At 41.3% G+C, this 17,433-nt stretch overlaps 1 protein-coding gene and 1 gene segment (V, D, J or C); both read right to left on the bottom strand.

The window, feature by feature from the left end:
- Positions 1 to 1,982: 1,982 nt before the first annotated feature.
- LOC106569118 (T cell receptor alpha variable 38-2/delta variable 8-like) lies at positions 1,983 to 2,879 on the bottom strand. The segment is given in 2 exon segments: positions 1,983 to 2,563; positions 2,682 to 2,879. Coding segments are annotated over 2 exon segments (513 nt in total).
- A 4,391-nt stretch (positions 2,880 to 7,270) lies between these two features.
- Positions 7,271 to 16,681, bottom strand: LOC106569109 (uncharacterized). The gene is made up of 5 exons (XM_045693664.1): positions 15,803 to 16,681; positions 15,222 to 15,688; positions 8,070 to 8,213; positions 7,773 to 7,857; positions 7,271 to 7,587 (listed from the first exon to the last, which is right to left on the bottom strand). Exons 1-5 carry the CDS (start codon positions 15,843 to 15,845, stop codon positions 7,271 to 7,273), a joined length of 1,056 nt encoding a protein of 351 aa, XP_045549620.1. The 5' UTR covers positions 15,846 to 16,681.
- Between the last annotated feature and the right edge of the window lie 752 nt (positions 16,682 to 17,433).

Raw genomic sequence — 17,433 nt, 5'->3', positions numbered from 1 at the left:
TATCCCAGTTTACCTATTTGCTTATGGTCTTGCCTACACATAGAGAACAGTTTTTTTTTATTATTTGAGAAAAAATATTAAAATCAAATGGTCCTATTTATAGGGCTGAAATGATTAAATATTAAAGCACTTGACCTCTCACTAAAGGCTTCAGTCATACAAAAGTTATACTTAAATCCAAACTGGTTCTCAAGCAAATTAGTAAGAATGTCTGACCCTATGTTCAAGAATTACAACATCTCACTTTCAGTTATTTGAGAAGGAAATCATCTCCCAAATATCACTATTTTTAAAACAAGCCATAGAAAGTTGGTTGCAATTTCAATTTAATCCACCAGAAATTTCAGAACAAATAATACAACAAATATTGTGGTTAAACTCAAATATACTATGATAAAAAAACATTATTAAACATTAAATAAAAAAAGGTATAATCTTCATAAATTATATCATAAATAGAACTGGTGGAGTTATGTCACACATGCAGCTAACAAAAACATATGGAAATTTACCCAAAATTGCAACCAACTAATTGCAGCATTACTGCAAAAATGGAAGAGGAAAGTGGAAGGGGGAAAAAGTAAGTAACTTATCTGTTGGCCCTGCATTAAAGACCATAATTGCTTAAAGAAAATTGTAATAATTAAAAAGTACACTAGTTTCATTTAAGGTCCAAAAAATGGACAGCCATGCCATATAGATAGTTGCAAAATAGTTGGGAAGAGATTTTAGACGTACCGATTCCATGGCACATGGTTTATGAACTAATAGGCAAAACGACACCGGATTCAAAACTTTGAATTTGTCAATGTAAATTATTATACAAAATTCTTGCAACCAATAGAATGTTATTTGTATGGAGGATACAACCTTCCCAGCGCTGCAGATTTTGCTGCGAAGAGACAGAATCATTAGGTCATTTATTTTGGTACTGTCCATATGTTCTTGGTCACAGGTCCAAGAATGGCTGAAGAATTGCAACATTTACCTGGAGCTAACTCTGCAGATAGCACTACTGGGTGATCTGAAAAGTCATAGTCAATTAATCAATAATATAATAATACTTCAGCAAAAATGATTATTTTCAATTTACAATCTGTAGAAAAAATGAGAATAGAAAGGTTCAGAACGTTTGTGAAACATCACACAGTTGAAAAGTATATGTTAAATAGAAATCCAATATGGATGGTGTTAAGAGATAGATGGGAGGGGTTGAATGGAGCTGAAGGTTGGGACTAATAAAAATGGTAATAAAAGATAACTAATGTAAAACATACTGTGTCCGTAAAAAAGGTAAATGGGTTAAGATTTTTTTGTGGAAGAGGACAGTTTGAAAGATATGGCAAATAGAAATGAAACCGGATGGACATCAGAAATATATGGGAGAGGTTGAGGTTAGAGGAAGGACAAGAGTTAATATAAAACTAAATAGACTGTCCAATTAGAGGAGGGGTAGTAGGGTTAGAAAGTTATAAAGGAAAAAATATATTTTTTAAATATATGTATATATATCTATATCTATGTATGTATGTGTATATGTATGTACAGTACCAGTCAAAAGTCTAGACACACCTACTCATTCCAGGGTTTTTATTTTTTTATTTTTTTACTATTTTCTATATTGTAGAATTTACATTTACATTTTAGTCATTTAGCAGACGCTCTTTTCGAGAGCGACTTACAGTAGTGAATGCATATATTTTTCCTGTACTGGTCCACCGTGGGAATCAAACCCACATCCGTGGTGTTGCAAACACCATGCTCTACCAACTGAGCCACACGGTAGAACAATAGTGAAGACATCAAAACTATGAAATAACACATGGAATCATGTAGTAACCAAAAAAGTGTTAAACAAATCAACATGTATTTTATATTTGAGATTGATCAAAGTAGCCAACCTTTGCAAACTCTTGGCATTGTGATGCAGACAATTACATTGATGGAAGCTACAATTTATCAGCAATGTTAAAGCTGATCTACCCCCTACATTAAAAAAAATATATAATAATACATTTAAGAAACATCTTGCTAGACCTTTGAGAAACAGACAGACAGACAGACAGCAGTGAGAGACCTGACCGACTAGCTAATGAACAATAACATCCCATAATCTTTGATGGGTGTATATTGTATGCTTAAACAGCCCCTCCTCTGGACACAAACGTGAAATGTTTTCTGTTATGGCTTTCTTTCTACAGTATACTGTGTGTTGTCAGGTTTTTGTACAGTGTGTCTGGGTTTCCTGTCACTGTGGGCTTCAGAGCACAGTAGTACAGAGCAGAGTCAGTCACTTCAGTGGAGGAGATCTTCAGATCCACACGGGTCTTATCTTCATTTAGTTTAACAGACAGGCGAGGGTGGGTCGATTCATTATGTGTCTTTAACCCTCCTTCAGTGAGTAGAAGCAGAAATTCTGGTTTTGATCTGGGGTATTGTTGGTACCACAGTAAAGTATCACTACTGTAGGAGCCAGTGTAGTTGCAGGACAGAGTAACACCTTCACCCTCAAATACACGCTCTTCAGTTGTGGCTGATATTATTTCCTCCTCATAACTGCTACCTGAAATAAATAATGTTAAACATGTTTTGAGTAAATCATATTGTAATTCATGTACCGTAAATGCTTCATCGAAATATGTCTGCAATCCAAAACTGCATTGCAAAACCTATGCACTTACCAAAGAACATTGAAAAAAGCAGAATTGCATAAAACATCTTTATGGGGACTGAATGACTGGCTTCATGCCCTGTCAAGTAAGAGTGTATCACTATCCTCTCCTCAAATATCTTGTAGACTACATACTGTACTGTCAAAGCACTCATTGACTATGTAGCTCCACCTCTCTACAGTATAGTTTGTTGTGTATTTGAGTTCAACTGTCTTTCTGGGTTGGATTGCTGCTAAATGTCATCTTCATGATTTTGCTGTAGATCTGAATAGAGATTTTAGCTCATGACTGCCAGGCCCATTTGCTCCTGGGCCGCACGGAAAGGATAAATCATTTATTTTGTATTTCTTTAATCTGTAAAATAAATAATAATTCTGTACAAGTATAGGCTATTTGTGCAGTTATTACTTTGAACTTGGTGCAGTCTGGTGGTCCTTTTCTCAACAGTCTAATATCTCTGTCACGCCCACAACAGTTTACAGATTTGGAACTTGAGTAATGCGCTCGCCGCGTGTTCATCACGGTCTGCATGAACTGTTTTGCCCGCCAACTTTGTACTTGCTAGCTACGTTAACTGATATGAATAAAAACAAACAAATGTCGCTGGAGAGCTTCTTCGGAAGGAAAGGGAGATAAAAGGCCCAATGACGATGTCGATAATGCAGAGACGGCAGAGCCTGAGACTTAAAAAAAAGAAAGCCTCATTCAATAGACAATATGATGAGTCCTACCTAAAATATGGCTTTATTGCGACAGGTGACTCGCATGCTCCAAGCCCCTGTGCATAGTATGTGGAGATAAGCTATCAAACGAGGCAATGAAGCCCTCAAAACTGCTTCGGCACATCGAATCCAACCACCCTGCACTTAAAGACAAACCTGTTGAATTTTTTGAGTGAAGAAAACGTGAACAAGAAGGACAGAAGCAACTCTTGAAATCCAACAAACATGGCTGCACTGAGTGTCATACTTAGTGGCTAGCAGTATTGCTAAGGCTAAGAAGTCTTTCACTATTGGCGAGGAGTTGATTCTACCTGCTGCTAAGGACATTTGCCTTGAACTCTTAGGAGAGGCTGCCGCTAAAAAGATAGCACAGGTTCCTCTTTTGGCTACCACCGTTACTAGGCAAATTGATGGAATAACGGAGGACGTTGAGGCACAATTGTTAGAGAGGCTTAACCAGTCACTGTGGTATGCAATCCAGATTGACGAATCTACCTGTAAGAGGTGCGTGACTGGCTGCAGGGAAGTCAGGCGCAGGAGAGCAGAACTGGGTAATAACCGGAGCAGTTTAATACGCAAAACCAAACGTCACCCAGAACAACAAAATATGGGTACAAATAACCCGTCGCGAACCAGTCAGAGTGCACAAGCACTTACAACAAACAATTTCACACACAGACATGGGGGGAACAGAGGGGTATATACACGACAAGTAATGAGGGAATGTAAACCAGGTGTGTGGGAAAACAAGACAAAACAAATGGAAAATGAAAGGTGGATTGGCGATGGCTAGAACACCAATGACGTCGACCGCCGAACGCCGCCCGAACAAGGAGAGGAACCGACTTCGCGAGAAGTCGTGACACTACCGATGTCTACAAAAGAAAATACTGCTTGTTTATGTGCAATATATATTTCAGGATTATGTGCATGAGGATACGTTGTGTTCACAGTCCCTGCGACAAACACAACGGCTGCAGAACTATTCAAGTCTTTGGATGATTACATGTCAGGAAAATTGTATTGGTCATTCTGTGTTGGCATATGCATGGATGGGGCTGCTGCCATGACTGGACGGCTGTCTGGTTTCACTACCCGGGTTAAAGAGGTTGTGCCTGAATGTGAGTCTACGCACTGTGTCATTCACAGAGAAATGCTGGCTAGCCGAAAAATGTCACCTGAATTTCATGTCGTTTTGAATGATGTTATTAAAGTTATCAATCACATCAAAGCACACGCCCTTAACTCGCGTCTGATTGGGCAGCTTTGTGAAGAAATGGACGCAGAGCACAAACTCCTTCTCTTACACACAGAAGTCAGATGGCTATCCAGGCGGAGATCGCTTGCCAGAGAGTTTGAGTTACGAGAGCGGATGCAGAGATTTTTTTCAGAAAAAAAGTCACCACTGGCAGCACATGTCAATGACGAGGAATGGGTTCCAAAACTCGCTTACCTGTGCAACATATTCAACCTGCTCAACGAACTCAATCTGTCACTCAGGGGAGAATGACAACTGTCTTTAAGTTCGCAGATAAAGTGGCTGCATTCAAAGCCAAGCTGGAACTGTGGGGACGGCGAGTGGACAGGGGCATATTTGACATGTTCCAAACATTAGCAGGAATTTTTGGAGAGACTGAGACTGGGCCGTCTTTCTCCCAGCTCACGCGCGATCACCTAGCTTCGCTGTCAACGGAGTTCAAGCGTTACTTCCAAAGACCCACGAAGTGCGAAGGAATGGATCCGCAACCCATTTGTGAATGTCCCAGGTGAATCGTCCATGTCTATGCAGGAAGAAGATCAACTCCTTGAGGTTGCAAATGATGGTGGCCTTAAAAGTATTTTTGAGATAATGTCATCTCTGCCGACCTTCTGGATTAAAATCAAGGCTGAATATCCTGTGATAGCCACAAAAGCACTGAAAACGTTGCTTCCATTTCCAACCTCCTATCTCTGCGAAGCAGGGTTTTCCGCAATGACTAGATGGGGGGGTGTTCCATGATGCTTGATGGGGGGGCCCGAGTGAAAAAGTTTTGCTATAAGGAAGCAAAACAACACAACAAATGTTCTTCATTCTGTATTTATTCAGACTAGTACAGTATCTTTGATAGATTTTAGATTTTAGATTCTTCAATCTAGCCACCTTTTGCCTTGATGACAGCTTTGCACATTCTTGGCATTCTATCAACCAGCTTCACTTGGAATGTTTTTCCAGCATCCTTGAAGGAGTTCCCACATATGCTAAGCACTTGTTGGCTGCTTTTCCTTCACTCTGCGGGCCAACTCATCCCAAACCATCTCAATTGGGTTGAGGTCAAGTGATTGTGGAGGCCAGGTCATCTGGCCTCCACAATCATATGTTCTTGCCATAATATGGACTTGGTCTTTTACCAAATGGGGCTATGTTCTATATACCACCCCTACCTTGTCACAACACAACTGATTGGCTCAAGCGCATTAAGAAGGAAATACTTTTTTATTTTATTTTTACTTTTAACAAGGCACACCTGTTAATTGAAATGCATTCCAGGTGACTACCTCATGAAGCTGGTTGAGAGAATGCCAAGAGTGTGCAAAGGTGTCCTCAAGGCAAATAGTGGCTACTTTGAAGAATCTCAAAGATATTTTGAAAATATATTTTGATTTGTTTAACACTTTTTTCAGTTACTACATGATTCCATATGTGTTATTTCATATTTTATGTTTTCACTATTATTCTACAATGTAGAAAATTGTAAAAAACATAGAAAAACCCTTGCATGAGTAGGTCTGTCCAATCAATTTAATACAATTTAAAAATCTGAAGTATAATTGTATTTTTGACAACTTTGAAATACATTCTGGTGTTTAAATTAAAACTGTCAAATTGAATCCAGCACTCACCAACAAGGACTGAGAGGAGGAGAACTGATGAAACCAGCAACGTAGTTAATATATACAGTATCAAAACGACTCTGACACAACACAGGCAGAGTTGAATATCTCTCTCTGCAGCAATTGTTCAGTCTTGCTGATTTGAGAAAATGTTGTAGCTCCACCTACTGCCAAAGACCAGGGTGGTGATGTGGTGTGTTTGTGTGCCATACAATCCTTGTTTAATGTACATCGTAGGATTGAAGCATTTATTTTTAACAATACCACTCCATATATGTTGTACTGTATTATGAAGAAAAACGTTTTGAAATTAATATTGATCTAGACATGAATCTAGACATGAATTGAGGGTTATTGTTATGGCTATGGTTATGGTTAGGGTTAATCCGGGGTGTGAACATGAAACTAGGGTTAGGGTTTAGGTTATGGTTAGGGTTAGGGTTAAGGTTAGGGTTGATCCGGGATGTAGACATGACGCTAGGGTTACGGTTAGGTTTAGGGTTATGGCTAAGGTTAGGATTGATCTGGGGTGTGGACATGAAGCTCGGGTTAGTATTAGGGCTAGGGTTCTGGCTAGGACAGAAGGGCTCTATTCAGGGCTCTTTTCAGTCAGATCCACTTTAGCCAACATCCGCATAGTTGTTGTTTTGGCGGTGCCAGAGGTGGAACTGTGTGAGAGCCGTCAAACAATACAGGCAGAATTGAATATCTCTCCCTGTAGCAATGTTTCAGCCTTGATGATTGGAGAAAATGTTGTAGCTCCACCTATTGCCAAAGACAGGGTTAGGGTTAGAATTGTAATTCATAACCTAATATTATGAAAATGCTCTGAGACCAGATTAGGCTTTGTGACAATGATCAAGAGCAGCTGCTCACCAATTTGACAGGTCCAACGCAGTTACACCTCCGACACCGCAAGTGCTTGATCTGATTGAATCTAGGACTTAGTGTTTTGGACAAATTCATTCATGTGCCTGTTGATAACTTTCTCCCCTCAGTCAGATGTTATAGGTTTTTGTACAGTGTTTCTGGGTTTCCTGTCACTGTGGCCCTCAGAGCGCAGTAGTACAGAGCAGAGTCTGTCACATGAGCAGAGGATATCACCAGATCCACACGTTTAGCATTTTTTTCATTATTTAGAGTGAACCCTGGTGTATTATCCATATACTCATTAAGCAGGAACTGTGGTGCTGATTTAGAATATTGTCGATACCATTGAAGAGTGTCACCAGAAGTGTAGTTACAAGAGAGAGTAACTCTGTCCCTTTCTGAAGCCACTTCTACATCAGTGTAGGGTGTTAATAACTGTTCAGAACTGACACCTGTAAAAACATAATATTATATATATTACTTTAAACCCACATGGGAGAATGAATTAATTCCAAATGCAGTGTAAAGATAAAACATGGAACCTTATGTCATGCATTATCTTTCTATTATTTGATTTGAAAAATAAATACCTCTCAACATAATCACACTCAGTTTGAATGAAAATGTCATTACTTACCTATCAAGTCAAAGAAGAGTAATAGTGAACAGAACAACATTGTAGACGACAGGATGTGTAGAATAAGCACCAGCTGCTGATGAAAAGCACAGCATCAACTGGCTATGTTCTTCATGGTAGTATCATGTTTTATCTTGAGGATTCATAACCTAATCCTGAGTTTTATACTCTAGCTCCCCCTACTGACTATGTAGAATCAAAGACGTTTCATATACATTTGATACATTTTTTTGTAGTGTTTCTCAGTTACCTGTCACTGTGGGCTGTACAGTACAGTAGTACAGAGCAGTCTCTCACTTCAACAGAGGAGATCTCCAGATCTGTACAGGTCTTCTTTTTGTTCAGTTTAACAGTGAGGCGAGAGGATGGAGGTTTAGCTCTCACTACAGTCCTAGAGGCATGGAGGATGAAGAGGAGGAATTGGGGAGCTGATCCTGGATCCTGTTTATACCACAGTACACTATATGCTGAGGAGCAGTAGCAGGAAAGCTGAATATTACTGCCCTCCTCTCCATACACTTTATGTTGGTTTGGCTGGATGGTCTGCTGAAAACTGCCAAATGCAATTTACCCATTTCAGCTTCATCACCAACTATCTTTTGAGAGAGAGACTCATTGAATGCAATGTATTCATTTAGGAATCATGTCTCTGACTCCTATTTTTAAGGCTTCAATATTGTGACACTAATCGCACCCCCGCTGAATGCAATGTATTCACATAAGCTTCATGTTATTTGATGCGTCTCTGCTGATACCAGGCTGGAAAAACAGAAGCATATGCTGAGTACCTCATACCTATGGTAAAATATGGTGGTGGATCTTTGATGTTATGGGGCTATTTCACTTCGACTGTTCAGCATCAGGTCAACAGCATCATGAACTTTAGTAAGTGCATTTTCGCCAAAACCCTGTTTGCCTTTGCCAGGGGGCTGAAACTTGGCCGCAAGTGGATCTTCCAGCAACAGAATAACCCCAAGCACTAATCAAAATCCACTAACAACATTTTGCAATGGCCATCTTAGTCTCCTGTGGTTTGATTTGAAGAGGGCAGTCCATAATAGCAGACAAAGGATATCAAGGATCTGGAAGGGTTCTGTACGGAGAATTGGTCTAAGATAACTCCCAGTGTGTTCTCCAATCTCATGAAACATTTTAGAAAAAGGTTGTGTCGTTATTTTTTATTACATTTTAGTCATTTTGCAGACGCTCTTATCCAGAGAGACTTACAGGAGCAATTAAGGTTAAATACCTTGCTCATGGGCACATCAACAGATTTTTCTTAGGCTAACCTTTCGGTTACTGGCCCAACACTCTTAACCGCTAGGCTACTTACCGCCCCCCCCCCCTGGCAAGGGAAGTATTGAAAGCAGAGGTGCCAATAATATTGACCGTATCATTTCAAGATATGTTTTATTCCTTGTTAAACAACATCTCTTTCTCTGAACAATTTTATTAGTATAACATGCAATAATTTAACATTTTGGTTAAGCATAAAATATACACTGAGTATATTAAACATTAGGAATACCTTCCTAATATTGAGTTGCACCGCCTCGCTTTTGCCCTCAGAACAGTATCAATTCGTCGGGGCATGGACTCTACAAGGTGTCGAAAGCATTCCACAGGGATGCTGGCCCTTGTTGACTCCAATGCTTCCCACAGTTGTGTCAAATTGGCTGGATGTTGTCAGGAGTTCACCTAGGGGTCATGATAGGGGCTGTACCAAATGTTTGATGTATTATAATAATTGATTATGCTTATGTTGTATTAGTAGAAGGGGAGGGGTTATCCACCTAGCTATGGATTTCATAGACATGGTACAGCGAAAAGAAAGAGATACTGCCTGGTGATAACTGACAGGTTTACCAGGTGGGTGGAACCATCCCACTACCAACTGTTATGCGCGAACAGTTGCAAAATTGATAATTAGGGAAATTATACTCAGGTTTGGAGTGCCTGAGGTTTGTCTGCAGACAATGGGACCCATCTCATACCTGTGGGACCCACCTGGTAAACCTGTGGTTACCCAAATGGCCAAAATGATGGGCGTTGACCAGAAGTTTGTGTCCATCTATCAACCGCGGAGTAACGAGAGTTACTGAGGGCTAATAAGACCATGAAAGGCTTCCTTGTCAAACTATGCCATTCCACAGGAATGACATGGGTAGAGGGATTACCTCTTGTCCTCATGAAAATGCGCAGCAGCCTTAAAGGTATTGGGTGTACACCTTATTAAATGTTAACAAGACGACCAATGAACACCCCAGGGGTGAGACCTATGACTGACCGACAGATAGACATAACTGAGATATAATGTGACCATCTTAAGTACATGAAGGAACTAACTTCTGTTGAAAGTTTTCTCCACTCTCACATTAGGAAAGCAGCGGACCCAATCCCAGGTGAGGATCCAGATGCTCTGACCATCTTTGTAGGAGACTGGGTGAAACTACGAGTCCATAAAAGAAAATGGAACCAGCCAAGATGGATGGGACTCTTCCAGGTGACCATGGCAACAAAATAGGCTGAGATCCACCGATGAGGAAGGCCAGAGGAGAAACGGGGAAGACCACAGCCAGAGGGCCGAGACCAAAGGCCAGAAGAACCAACAGAGGGTTCAGCCACAGAACCTGAAGAGTCACCAGATGTCGAGGAAACCATCATGCGCACACACTATGGTTGTGAAAGAAAATCGCAACCATGGAAACACACATGCAGGGTATTTATTGCTCTCCAAATCCTACCCGTTCACTTTGTGGACGGGAATGTGGAGAGTAATTCATGGGTGAAAGCAGTGACGTACATAGGATTACAGGGGAAGGGGAGCACATCTGGCACAAAGGTAATGATTTTCCAGAAACCCACCTCCATAGCCTTTCTGTGGGGAACCCAGGTAGTATCAATTGGAAATAATGATTTTTAATGTTAATTACTCCATGTTATGTAAAGGAACAATACCCGGGTTCGACAAAGAAACAGCAATTGTACTATTCTGATGTTGCTCACTAGGGGGAAGGAAGCAACATGGGAAGGTAGATTATCCAATAAGACAATATGTAATAGTTCAGATGCAGCTAAATAATTTAAGGAGGGTGGGCACATTGAAACTAAATGGCCAAGGTGGAAGAAGGTTCCTAGCGTACAACCAGGTAACAATTCCCAGCTGATTAAATGCATAGGACCTCCAAAAGTACAATGGGGAGAATATCTGACTGGTAGTGTAAAGCCCCTAAATGATAAAGGAGATGTTGTGTTGACAGGATTAAAACCCACAATAACTCCCCCTGTTTGTATCTGCAACTCAGGGAATGTGGAAGTAGGAAACACCACTAATTGCCTGTCTTACACAGGCCTAAAAATGGATACCAGTAGTTTTGATGTAATGGATGGGCAACAATTGATAACTAGGGTAAATATGTCAAACACAGGCAAAGGCATGGGGACACCTCTGGATCATCTCTGGATCTGTGAGGGTAATGGCTACATTTTCCTCCCCGTGGGATGGAAAGGGTGTTGTTATCTGGGGAAAACTGAACTGACAGTAGCAACATTACTTGCTTCTGAGTTGCTGAACAGCTCTTTGCAATTAGTTTCAGATCGAATGCCAGAGCTAAAAGAGCAGTGGCTCAAAATAATGAAGCTTATAGACATGTGCTGTCTCAGGTAGAGATGGCAGACCTAGTAATCTTTGTAGTAAAGAGTAAGGGGATTAACAATTTGACATACTCTATGCAGGCCCTTACTAATTTGATAGTACAGGGTTTTACTCAGTTGTCACTAAATGTGCAGTATTTGAAGGCAGTAGTTACCAGAGACTAAATGGCACACATTGGCTAAAGACAGAGCGGCCTACAGGTCCCTTGGAATAGACAATGAGAATTACTGTGTCTTGTTGCTTCCTGACTCCTCTGACAATATGACAGCTATTATTAATGACCTGGCTAAATTAGGAGGTACTCTGGGAAAAGCTGTCAACACCATATTTGACCAAATTGGACACTGGTTTAATGGTGTATTTGGAAACGTGATGGGTAAGTTAATGATGTTCCTATCTGCCATGATTGTTACACTTCTGGTAGGACTACTGTGCTTTGCTGTTGCTTTATGTATAATAAAGGGCTTGGCTAAAAAGACTGTTGAACATTTGGGGATTATGGGACACATGTTTGTTGGGGTGGTCACAAGAAGGGAGCAAACTTACCTAATGTGGTAGAAGGAAGAAGGAAGATATGGGAGATACTAGAGCTTGTCATGTATATATGGGTCAACTGAGAGAAGAGTATAGTGATAGGAGAAACTATGCTAAAGGGGATTTTAGTGTGTTAGACTTACAGTAACAGGTGACAGGTGTAAACCTTTCTAGGATAGAGGAAGGCATGGGACCACCTTTTGGATGAATGTGGGTATGCAGTGACAAGGGGTATCTCACTTTACCTCCTGGATGGGGGGGTGTTGTTATTTGGGGAGAACAGAAATGTATATGTTAAGAATTCCGGTCACCGATCTTTTCAATGAGACAGGTTAAACCAACGACTCATCCCAGACAATCAGGAAGCCTATGGTCATGTCCTACACCCGAGTGAGATTTTTGGTATGTCAATCATACCCTCCTGGGGTGTGGCTGTCATAGGAAAGTGGGTAAACAATTGAACCTATTCTTTACAGGCCCATATGAATTTAACAATCCAAGGATTTAGCCAACTCTCATTAGATGTCCAAAATCTGAAAGCAGTTGTCAGCCACCATGAGTTGGCTTTAGATTATCTTTTGGAGAAGGAAGGAGGACAGTGTAACGTACTAGGTATTATTGATCCTGAAAATTGTGTTATGCTCCTCCCTGACTCCTCTGAGAATATGGCTGCTGATCTTAGTAAAACTCTCTCAAAAATTGGTGACTGGTTTGAATTTGGGAATGTGATGGGAAAAGTTGTTGTTGACTTTGTTTTCATTGTTTACTCCTATACTTGTAGGAGGTTTGGTGATTTTGGTTACTGTTTATATTTGTAAGAAAATGACTAACTGCTCTTGAACATGCTGGAGTGACGGTGTTGGTGGAAGCTGATACAAATCATGCTGAAGGTGATACTGGTGCATTTCTGGTTTCTCTTAATCCCAATGTTTATTCAACTTGTGTGGTTCTTCCCAGGACTCAAGAGGAATGGGACTATAACCAGACTCACCCACCCCTATCAGCATTCCAGGAACCTCAGGAGTTGTTTCTCCCTTTAGAAGGCCATCCCTGGGATCAAATGGATCCGGGGGATTTGCCAAATCTATTTGACTTCAGAGGAGAATATAATGATTTATGCTGTGAGACTAATTAGTCTCAAAGGGGGAAATGTCAGGAGTTCACCTAGGGGTCATGATAGGGGCTGTACCAAATGTTTAATGTATTATAATAATTGATTATGCTTATGTTATATTAATAGAAGGGGAGGGGTTATAAGACCCCTCCCTCCTTACATTTATAGGGTCAAAGACTACAGATTAACAATATATAAACATTATGAGGTTTAATATTGTTCCACAGGACTTTTCTAGTCTCTCTGCCTCTTATGAAGAAACTGCCTGCTTCCTTCCCTTCTTCTACACTGATTGATTGAAGTGCATTTAAGAAGTGAAATCAATAAGGGATGATCATTTTCACCTGGATTCACCATGTCATTGAAAGAGCAGGTGTTCTTCTGGGTTTTTATACTCAGTGTAGCACAGTATTTGTCTTATGGACTTGACCAGACCAAAACAGTGACTGCTCTTCTCTGTGTCACGGAGGCTCTCCGCACTGCTAAAGCTAACTCTCTCTCCTCTGCTCTCATCCTTCTAGACCTATCTGCTGCCTTTGATACTGTGAACCATCAGATCCTCCTCTCCACCCTCTCCGAGTTGGGCATCTCCGGCGCGGCCCACGCTTGGATTGCGTCCTACCTGACAGGTCGCTCCTACCAGGTGGCGTGGCGAGAATCTGTCTCCGCACCACGTGCTCTCACCACTGGTGTCCCCCAGGGCTCTGTTCTAGGCCCTCTCCTGTTCTCGCTATACACCAAGTCACTTGGCTCTGTCATATCCTCACATGGTCTCTCCTATCATTGCTATGCAGACGACACACAATTAATCTTCTCCTTTCCCCCTTCTGATAACCAGGTGGCGAATCGCATCTGTGCATGTCTGGCAGACATATCAGTGTGGATGACGGATCACCACCGCAAGCTGAACCTCAGCAAGACGGAGCTGCTCTTCCTCCCGGGGAAGGACTGCCCGTTCCATGATCTCGCCATCACGGCTGACAACTCCATTGTGTCCTCCTCCCAGAGTCCTAAGAACCTTGGCGTGACCCTGGACAACACCCTGTCGTTCTCCACTAACATCAAGGCGGTGACCCGATCCTGTAGGTTCATGCTCTACAACATTCGCAGAGTACGACCCTGCCTCACACAGGAAGCGGCACAGGTCCTAATCCAGGCACTTGTCATCTCCCATCTGGATTACTGCAACTCGCTGTTGGCTGGGCTCCCTGCCTCTGCCATTAAACCCCTACAACTCATCCAGAACGCCGCAGCCCGTCTGGTGTTCAACCTTCCCAAGTTCTCTCACGTCACCCCGCTCCTCCGCTCTCTCCACTGGCTTCCAGTTGAAGCTCGCATCCGCTACAAGACCATGGTGCTTGCCTACGGAGCTGTGAGGGGAACGGCACCTCCGTACCTTCAGGCTCTGATCAGGCCCTACACCCAAACAAGGGCACTGCGTTCATCCACCTCTGGCCTGCTCGCCTCCCTACCTCTGAGGAAGCACAGTTCCCGCTCAGCCCAGTCAAAACTGTTCGCTGCTCTGGCACCCCAATGGTGGAACAAGCTCCCTCACGACGCCAGGACAGCAGAGTCAATCACCACCTTCCGGAGACACCTGAAACCCCACCTCTTCAAGGAATACCTAGGATAGCATAAAGTAATCCTTCTAACCTCCCCCCCCTTAAAATATTTAGATGCACTATTGTAAAGTGGTTGTTCCACTGGATATCATAAGGTGAATGTACCAATTTGTAAGTCGCTCTGGATAAGAGCGTCTGCTAAATGACTAAAATGTAAAATGTAAATGTAAGAGCCTTTTATGTTTGTCTGGTCCATTACCAGTCACTTAACCTCATCCTCAGGCTATTGCGCACTGGGATTGAGATACCCCAGTTAGTTGATTTCATGTATGCTCCTCTAAAGAATGCAGTACATGGATTTACCAGCAGAGGACCAAACTACTGAGAAGTCAGGTCCATCATTTTTGGCATTCTTGATAAAGATCATGAACATGACTGTACATGTTGAGAGTAATGATGTCACCTAATGTATACATATTGTATGTATATGATGTGGTTAAAATGCCTGACTGTAGCAGAATAGGAATATTTATCAAATTGACAGAATCTGTCAATGCTACAATCAAATTAAGAACAGGTGAAACATTGGAGTCATAATCTTTATTAAGAAATATTAGCGGCACTCTTTTGATGTCAACAAAGTAAGGGTTATACACAAGTTTAATAAAGAAACTGGTTAAATTCCTGCTGATGTGGTCCCTGCTAAGGTTTTTGTACAGTGTGTGTAGGTTTCCTGTCACTGTGGGCTTCACAGCACAGTAGTATAAAGCAGAGTCTGTCACATCAGCAGAGGAGATCTCCAGATCCACACGGGTCTTCTCTTTGTTAAGTTTTGCTGATATTCGAGTGTTCAAAGGATCTGCTTTCTTTATAAATTCTGTACCTGAGATGTAGAGGAAGAATTCTGGTCTTTGTGCTGTGTCTTGGTGATACCAATAGAATTCATCTCCAGCAGTAGCTGTTCTGGAGTAGTTGTAAGACAGGGTAACAGAGGTTCCCTCTAAACAGTACTCTTCTTTCTTGATTGGAGTGAGGTCTTCACAACTGACACCTGCATAGAGAATGGTTTTAATACACATAGATTTAATTGCTCATGAAAATGTATTTGAATTTAAATTTAATTCAAATGGCAATGTATTGCATTGAATTGTATTGTGTCACATACCCAGAAATATGGTCAGGAACAACACAGAATACAGTAACTGCATGTTAGATGAAGAGAGTCAAACTGACAGAAAGATCTAAGCAGTCTCTGAAAGTTTTTTTTTTATGTTTCTATACTGCTGTTCAGATCATCCTCCACCATAAGTTCCTCCCCTTAACATACAGCAGGCATGTCACTTATGTATGTCATACAGGATGTCTGTTTCCTCCCATGTTTCTTGACAGGTTTTTGTACAGTGTCACCGTTTCCTGTCAATGTGGTCTTCATGGCACAGTAGTACAGATCAGAGTCAGCGGAAAAGATCTTCAGATCCACACGTTTGTCCACTTTGTCAATGGAAACTGTCAGACGAGGAGGTGGGGGAGTAGCTTTAAATATAGACCCCTCTAGTGTGATGTACAAGAGGAATTATGGTTTGGGATCTGGGAAATTGGCGGTACCACTGTAGATTGTAAACATTACCATCATATTTGCAGGAGAGATGGACATTCCTTCCCTCCTGAACAAGCTCTTCTGTAGTCCCTGGGTTTGTTGAATCCCCAAAACTGTTTCCTTCAAAAATATTTGGGCAAATAACTTCTATAACTGTACAACTGTGCAGTTGTAACTGACATTTAAACATTACGAATGAGCAATTCAAATGTTTTTGTGCTGTTCATTCACTGTAAGATTAAATTAAAAGATTTAAATACGTATAATAACTCACCTAAAAAAGCTGAAAAGAGAACAAATGAGAAGAAAAACATCTTGCTAGACCTTTGAGAAACCGACAGACAGCACTGAGAGACCTGACTAACTAGCTACTTCTTGAACAATAACATCCATAAGCTACATTTGGATCTTTGATTATACAGCCCATCCTATTGACACCAACATGAAATGTTTTCTGTTATGGCTTTCTTTCTACAGTATATGTTGACAAGATTTTGTACAGTGTGTCTGAGTTTCCTGTCACTGTGGGCTGCAAGGCGCAGTGGTACAGAGCAGAGTCTTCCAATTCAACAGAGGAGATCATCAAGTCAACACGGGTCTTCTCTTCATTCAGTCTACCATTGTGTCGTGGAGTCGTAATGGATGTATTCTGTACATACTTGCTGGTTTGTAGGATCAAAAGAAGACATTCTGGTCTGGATCCGGGGTATTGACGGTACCATTGTAGATTATTAATGTTGCCCTTGTAGTTGCAGGAGAGAGTGATGTCTGTTCCTTGGAGAGCATTGACTTCAGGTTTCACTGGAGTTATTGTTTCCTGCTCCATACTATCAGCTGCAACAACATAAATATTGTCATTGTGTTTTAATGTTTATTCCAAATGATAAAAAATACATGGATTAGGTGCCCATAAAGTATGACAAGAGAAGGAATTGAAACTTTCCAGTAAAATGCTACTTAGTGTCTAATGCAATGATTCATTTAAAAAAGGAATGTCACTGTATTCAAAATGTTATTTGGTTTAATCTTCTCCTTTCCCCCTTCTGACAACCAGGTGGCGAATCGCATCTCTGCATGTCTGGCAGACATATCAGTGTGGATGACGGATCACCACCTCAAGCTGAACCTCGGCAAGACGGAGCTGCTCTTCCTCCCGGGGAAGGACTGCCCGTTCTATGATCTCGCCATCACGGTTGACA

The sequence above is a fragment of the Salmo salar genome, chromosome ssa14, assembly GCF_905237065.1.
Source record: "Salmo salar chromosome ssa14, Ssal_v3.1, whole genome shotgun sequence".
NCBI classification, from domain to species: Eukaryota; Metazoa; Chordata; class Actinopteri; order Salmoniformes; family Salmonidae; genus Salmo; species Salmo salar.
Note: the sequence above shows the minus strand (reverse complement) of the source record. Positions and strands in the feature narration are given on the sequence as shown.

Bases quoted from the DNA above. Each gene is read 5' to 3' on its own strand.
- LOC106569109 (XM_045693664.1), bottom strand. From the start codon at position 15,845: ATGCAGTTACTGTATTCTGTGTTGTTCCTGACCATATTTCTGG. The intron at 15,689-15,802 runs GTATGTGACACA...TTCTCTATGCAG, and splicing joins GTTCCTGACCATATTTCTGG to GTGTCAGTTGTGAAGACCTC. The intron at 7,858-8,069 runs GTGAGAGACTGC...TGATGCTGTGCT, and splicing joins TGGAGATCTCCTCTGTTGAA to TTTCATCAGCAGCTGGTGCT.